The sequence below is a fragment of the Stegastes partitus genome, unplaced genomic scaffold (genome assembly GCF_000690725.1).
Source record: "Stegastes partitus isolate 25-593 unplaced genomic scaffold, Stegastes_partitus-1.0.2 Scaffold154, whole genome shotgun sequence".
In the NCBI taxonomy this organism is placed as follows: domain Eukaryota; kingdom Metazoa; phylum Chordata; class Actinopteri; family Pomacentridae; genus Stegastes; species Stegastes partitus.
Genome location: NW_007577885.1, coordinates 652,533 through 659,981, shown reverse-complemented (window position 1 = coordinate 659,981; position 7,449 = coordinate 652,533). Strand labels below are relative to the sequence as shown.

Sequence of the window (7,449 nt, the reverse complement as noted above, 5' to 3'; positions counted from 1 at the left end):
CAAACGCTACAGCTAAGAGGGATGGCATCCGCTCTGTGTTGGAGTCTGACCTGACCCAGCTATTGGTCAATCCAAATGGTCCTACTGTGACACCACTCAACAAGGTCCAGAGCCAGGAGAGGGCACTGTTCTTGGTCCATCCCATTGAGGGCTCCATTGCCGCTTTTAAGACGCTCACCTCCAAGCTTAGCGTGCCTTGCTTCGGCCTGCAATGCACAAAAGGTAAAACCGTTAAATAATGAATTATGCACTTAGGAAAACAGTGTGATAAAGAAAAAAAACATGCTTTAAATTTCTGATTACTCACAGAAGCTGTCTTTTACTTTGGTAACAGCTTTGCACAAACTTCGCGTTCTTTCAAACATCTTCATGAGTTCAACACCTGGAACTTTCCTGGAACAATCCTGAAAGAGTTCCCACATAGGGTCAGGGCACTAACGTATAATCCTGTTTTCTGTCCAAAACCAAAAATAAAAAGAGTAAGAAAGCTATCTCAGTTTTTTCTTTGTTTTTGTCTTTTAATACGGTACAGGTAACTGCCCTACAACAAAATCCCAAAAAACGTTTCTCATTTTGGTATAATTGTAATTCCAATTACCAATTTGAAGACAAAAATGGGAAAAGGTTGTGGAATTATTTGCTTTGAAAAAACAAATCAACCAAGGAATGAATATACTAATGCATTGTATATTTGTTTATTGTGTTGTCAAACAAACTGAACACTTTGTATTTTTTGTTTAATTCCATACCTTCTGAATTAATTATAAAAATGAGTTTGAAACTTTTCTTTTCCATTTTTTAGATTACTTCACAAATGGATACTTTTCTCTCATTTAACATGTATTTTTTGTTTACTTTTCGGTTGTTGTGGGCTGTCTTTCTGCTTTGCTCCATTTGATCTAGAACACGCCTTATTTCTCTTTTCTCTGACTACTTGTTGGCTGCTGTCTCTCTGACCAGCTGATGTAATGGCTAGTTTCAATCTCAATTTAACGCACTTGGTTGCCTCTTTAGCTTGTTTGTAGTTTTGACACTGTTTCTGTTTCTTCCATTTCCACTATGTATCCACTACAAACACAGAGTTACTCATAAATCCACTTTGAGGCAGATACATGATGTTTTCATTTTGTAAGTGGACCGGAATAATCCGTTTGCGAAGCCGGAAAGTGTATCTCAAAAACAAAAGATAATCGAGAGGAGTTTTCAACAAATGTAATCCTAAAGGATGTAAACCAAAGGGCATCTGGCCCAACACAGCTGATGTTGAAATGTGTCTCTTAGTTGAACTCTGGGAAGCATTAATGTGGTAGCAGCCCATATCAGTTTCATCACAGCAGGATTTTTTTAAGCAACATTTAAAACTTCAAAACTGTCATATCTTCATGTAGATTTAAACTTTTAACCATCTTTTAAAATCTATGTTTTCACATTTACCGTTGTGTGTGCTTCTGTTGAACTGATTGTGTTTGTGTTTAACCAAGCTCATCTTTCTTTATCTCCTCTCATCTCTCCAGCTGCTCCTCTGGACAGCATCCAGTCGCTGGCAGCCTACTACGTGAACTGTATCAGACAGGTTCAGCCAGAGGGGCCGTATAGAATTGCTGGCTACTCCTTCGGTGCTTGTGTAGCATTTGAAATGTGCTCTCAGCTGCAGACCCAGAATCAGCGTGTGGAGTACCTGTTCCTGTTTGACGGATCACACTCCTATGTGGCAGCGTACACACAGGTTAGAGAAAAGAGCTCCTACACTAAATACACTGAGTGAATCAACCACATGATGTAGCTGAATAGCACATTCAGGCTTCCCACTAACTGACAGGTGCATTCCACTTATCATCTCATTGCACTTAACATTGTAAGGTGAAGATCTTATAAATTATAATGAGACACCCTACAAATTCTCACAATTCCTTTGGAGCAAACACAAAAGGAGACTTTCTCACTTCACAGGTTGCTGTCAACACATTACATTAGTTAATTTTAAACTGCCAAACGTAAGCAGAATCAATTGAGAAAACTATGAATATTCTGATTAGATTTTGCAACACAGCAAAGATGAAAGTTATATATATATGCATTTGATGATGATGTAGTTTAGGGACAAATCAAGGTTAAAATTTCATAAGTTGGGGCACTGCTATAGCTCACCTGGTGGAGCTGGCGTCCCATGTACAGGGGCTATGGTCCCCGACACAGAGGTCATGAGTTTGAATCCTGCTTATGACCCTTTTCAGCAGGTCCTTCCCCCATTCTTCTCCCCCACTTTTCTGTCTCTCTCTCAACTGCACTCTCAAATGAAGGCAAAAAGGCCAAAAAAAAAGATAGAAGTTAACTCTGTGCTTGATTTGCAGAGCTACAGGGCCAAGCTGACACCAGGCAAAGAGTCTGAAGCAGAAACTGAAGCTCTGTGTGCCTTCATCCAGCAGTTCACTGGCATGGAATACAACAAGGTACACAGCCTCTGACACATGGCACACACACAGCTGCTCACCCAACATTTCCATCAGTCAGACAATTTAAATGGATTATAACAAATTTAAAAGTCTAAAATATCAAAACTGGCATTTTTAGTCCACTCTCAGACTGTAAATATTGTGGAGGGTTTACCTAAAGTTGTTAGTGGTGACGTCCAACAAAAGACGGATCCTCTGACATGTAGCACTGATGAAATGATTCAATCATGAATGTTGAATGCCTTTGGTGTACTTAGTGTGGCATGTTAACATTTCCAGCCCCAAATTATTTTCCAGACACAAAGTAAAGATCTGTAACATTTGTTTGGTTCATCATTCAGATCTCTTCACATCTTCCTCTTATTCTGCAGCTTCTGGAGACTCTTCTCCCGCTCTCAGACCTGGAGGCCCGTGTCAATGTGGCAGTGGACCTAATCACCTCCAGCCACAAAAACATCAGCCGAGACTCACTGCACTTTGCAGCCACCACCTTTTACTACAAGCTAAAGGCTGCTGATGGCTATGTGCCTGCAACAAAATACCATGGCAACGTGACGCTACTCCGAGCCAAAACCAGCAGCGAATATGAGCAAAACCTGGGAGCTGACTATAAACTTAGTGAGGTAATGTACACGTGTGCACACATTTGCACAAGTTTCAATGGACGTTTTTAAAAGTGTTGTGTGAAACCTACATACATGCAGTATGTTTACCAGCCACAACATGATGGTGATGTTTTCACCTTGTCAGTCTGCGTATGTGTCATCGTGGCATAATGTGATCCTGGAGATGTCTCAGCTTGGAGCACTCTGGCAGGTGTTGATATATCTGCCTGACTGTCAAAACCGCCTGAGGAAACTTAGTCTGATTCACTGGTTGTAGGTATAAGCCTGCATCGGCTGCTAATGTCAGGTGGCTGTCTCCTCCACATAAAGTTTTAAAATTCCACCTCAAAAACAAAGCAGCAACCCACACACTGAAAATGGCACATTTAGCACAAGATTTGTATTGTGTAACATGGCAGGCACGCTTAATTGTTTTGGTCAATAGTTGTTACGATCTACAAAGAATATTTTCACAACATTTGCTGTGTCTCACCAGGAACATTCTTGCATTTTTGTCGACCTGATATGGAAAAAGTTATATTATCCAAACATGGCCGGTTGTTTGCAGTGAGCTAGCGGGGGCAGACAAACACATATGGCGTGACAAAGCCTTAGTTTTGTTGATGTCCAACAATCGACCCATCCTGCAAACACCCCGTATTTCAAGACTAGCTGCTCGGGACTGCTCTGGACAAAGTACATACAGTGATACCTGTTTTAGAAACGGTCCTCAAGCACCCCATACTACTAGCTGTATTTGAACGGTACTATTTTGTGTGCCATGAGTGTTTTATACATCACACTGTTACATAGTGTTACATAGAAAATAAGACTTCTTTACACACCGTCTTCTTCTCACCTTCGCTTCTCTGTTTGCACCTCTGGAGGGAAGGGTTAAGATGCAAGGAGAGCAGTTGAGGAAAGGAATGGAGGATGTGCAGTTAGTGAAATGAGGTAAAGGGATAGTGTCAGCATCCTGGTCTTAGCCGTGCTCAAGATGATGGTAATTGGTTTAAAGAAACACAAACGCTGATTTTTTATTTTTTTTCACCTATACCTGAATGATAATGAGGTACAGCCAGATCGTTGTGTTCTACAGAACAGGCTGGCATATGGAGACTAGACAAATTGAAGGCCCAGTTTAAAGGCAGATGACTTCTGACTTTCTTAAAAATCAATGATTACTGAGTACTCGTGGGTCACAATGTCAGAATGTTAGTCCCACTTCAAGATGGTGTCTAGTTTTATTCTGTGAAATTCTACGCTTTGTATTTCCTTTTTCAAATCATTTTATTTACTCTGTTTTCCGCCTAAAACAGCATGACGGTATTGTTTTCAGCTTGCTTCAATTGTTGTCACTGCACATAACATTTAGCACATCCTCCTGGGTTTGTCAGTCCACATCCAACTGCAAATGTTAGAATTATGAATATGTGACAAACAAGTTTGTAAATCTTCTACTTAAATGCTGAATAACTTCTGTTTGGTGTGTTTGTTTAGGTATGCGATGGCAAGGTGTCAGTCCACGTCATTGAGGGAGACCACCGCACTTTCCTGGAAGGAGAAGGGGTGGAGTCCATCAGCAGCATCATTCACAACTCACTGGCTGAGCCACGGGTCACCCCGAGGGAGGGCTAAACATCCCCAATCCACCCACACCTTCCACCTTCACACTGTTTCCACTTTTCACAACATTCCCAAAATAGGCATCTTCTTCCAATTAATTCAGGATGTGTAGGTTTTACTTTAGAATACATTTTTAGATCTCAGTGATAGGTGAAGCAATAGACACCCCAAACCTGTCACAATGACATGAGCTGTGAGTTTGTACAATATGAGTACGTTGTTCTAAAATGTGTCATTATGTTGCCATTCATCTTTTTTTAATTGTAGTTTGCATATCTGTTTCAAACCACTAGTGCAGTGGCCGTTTAAAAAGTGCCTGTTCAGTATGAACTAAATATCAGTGACCAATCTCTCCTCCAAACTACTTCACACTCAACACTGACTGCACTGCATTATCAAAACATGAACATTAAAACTCCGCTGAGGGAGTCTAAATGGTATTAGGTAGTCTAAAGCTGTGTCTAACGAATACTTTTATCAATCTAACATTGTTTTCGTTACAATTAGTCGGGTAATGTTACACGTACATAAATAAATATTGGACAGTTTCTACTGTTGTCACGAGTACAGTGCAGTTGCACATATTTGATTGGCGAGGGCAGTTGGTTGAATCTGGTTGTGGAAAAAGTGAAAGCTCTGTGTTTCTGTCAGGATCCTCATCGCCTTCTTTTTCCGTTAATGTAGTTTAATTAAATATAGCATGTGTAGATGATGTAGACTGTCTTAGCCTTCATGTTCCACTTGTACCTCTTACATCCAAACAGCTGTAATGTACTGTAAACAACTGTAACTCATGTAGATGTAGGACTTGAAGAATTGGACCATTTGTTACTGGTACTACAAATTGGAGGCAATGTTTAGTTTTCTTTTGTATTTGTTCACTTTATGAAAGAGGAATTTGTTTACCAATGCATCCGGTCTGGATACATTCACATAGTTTACTTATTGTTTTCATAATTGTACTCCAGTAAAGTAACCAGCAACTGTTTAGAACATTAAAAACATAAAGCTAAACCAAAACTCACTTAAATAATGGAAAGCTTCTAAAACCTTCAAATTGTTGTTATGAATGTAGCGCTGACAGTATGTCATAAAAAGTGTTTTTACGATCACTTTTAATTAACAGTTAGAATATAAATTACTGAATTACTGTGGGCCATAAAGGTACATAAAACAGATAGTTTTGACAGGACATGGTGAGAAAACTATTTTAAAATGTATTCACAAGTTTTGTTTGTTTTGTTTTAGATTTTAAAGTGTAAAGTATTACACTATAAATTCTCTACTTCTTCGACTATTATGCAACTGTCAATTTGTAGGGCTTAATTGTTGCTAAAACTAAGCAACTTGGGCGGAGTGCAAATCATTTTTATTGCTGCAAAGTACTGTCTGTTAAATGTAACAGACATGTAAAGCATTTTATCTGGTTTTGCCTTTCAAGACATTATTTTTGGTTTAATAAGTTGCGTGGCAACCAGTGGTTATTTTCCTGTTAAATTAAAATTTGTGGAAAACAAAGAAGTTGACAGATACACTGTTCTTGAGGATCGTACCAATAGGCAAACAGGAAATGTGCATGTCTGATAAGTGAAAGGGAAAGTTCAGGTAAATTTTTCCCAGCAGGAACCCTTCTTGATGTCAACTCATTGATGAGTTTATTGGTTGCTCTGTTCTCTAAGAAATGACCTTTTGTGTGAACACATGGTGAATGGCATTATGAGGGCCAAAACTAGTGACAGTTACTGAATTTGAATAGAGCCAATGTGATGTACTAGCTGTTCTAATGTTTTGGTCAAAGCTTGTGAATGACCAGTGGAGCTGAAAGGCCGTGTCCTCGAGCTGTCTCTGTCTCCAGTTACCTCATGTGCTTCATGACCCCCAGCAAGCAGCCTGATCCCACAATGCATCCGCCAGTGGACCTCTGAGACCTCCAGTGTGGTCAATGAAGGGTCTGGTGATTGCTGTGAGGAGAGACATGTGACAGTATATTCCTCTCTTGTAATATTTCCAGGATGTATTGAATAACTAATAAAGGCATCTCACTAAACACTTTAAGTCGCTTGTCTTTGTGTGTGTGTGTGTGTGTGTGTGTGTGTGTGTGTGTGTGTGTGTGTGTGTGTGTGTGTGTGTGTCATAGAAGTAGACATGATAAATGATCATATTTTCTTCTGTCAGGGCACACTGTGACAACAGCATAACAAGGCAGAGCACACTAGCTAAATGTTGCCGAGAGCTGCTGTTCCTTAAACCAAGATGTGGCATCAGCTTTATTGTTAAGGATTATAGTTAACTGGCTAATGGCTGATCCTTATGTACATTCATTAACATCACATTAGTTATGGTATTGGTCAACAGTATGTTTTGTTAACCATAGCAGAAGTTTGTTCTTATCTGATCAACTATGATTGAAATGATTTTGCATCAAGTGTAGTTGTGCTCACTGACAGGACACATAACTGTCAGTGTTGTAGCTGTTCATCATTTTGAATGATTACCGTTAATATTAACAGAAAGTTTGCTAATGATGCAAATAAATTCAGTTTCAAGACTTCAGAATAAACAAATGACAACATATATGTGCTATCGTGTACTTAACCGATCTTAAGTTTTTTGAATGGTTTCACATGAAATTCCCTGTTACGAATCTTAGAGGAAAATGGTGTCTACAGAGAATGCCCCTGCCAGTCTAAACCCTCCCTGTTCAACATAGCACAAGAACATGGCTTTAAAAGTGTTTTATGTTATGCTATCACTTGGTATGTGCT

The 7,449-nt window shown here is 39.5% G+C and overlaps 1 protein-coding gene across 1 annotated transcript in view; it reads left to right on the top strand.

Annotated features, from left to right (window-relative positions):
• fasn (fatty acid synthase) overlaps positions 1–6,739 on the top strand; it is a 42,193-nt gene extending 35,454 nt beyond the window's left edge. Inside the window, exons 38-42 of the mRNA XM_008279331.1 lie at positions 1–222; positions 1,515–1,726; positions 2,352–2,450; positions 2,825–3,076; positions 4,559–6,739. Of these exons, the coding sequence (XP_008277553.1) occupies positions 1–222; positions 1,515–1,726; positions 2,352–2,450; positions 2,825–3,076; positions 4,559–4,696 (923 nt within the window). The 3' untranslated portion in view covers positions 4,697–6,739. The remainder of the gene's footprint in view (positions 223–1,514; positions 1,727–2,351; positions 2,451–2,824; positions 3,077–4,558) is intronic.
• The last annotated feature ends 710 nt before the right edge of the window (positions 6,740–7,449 follow it).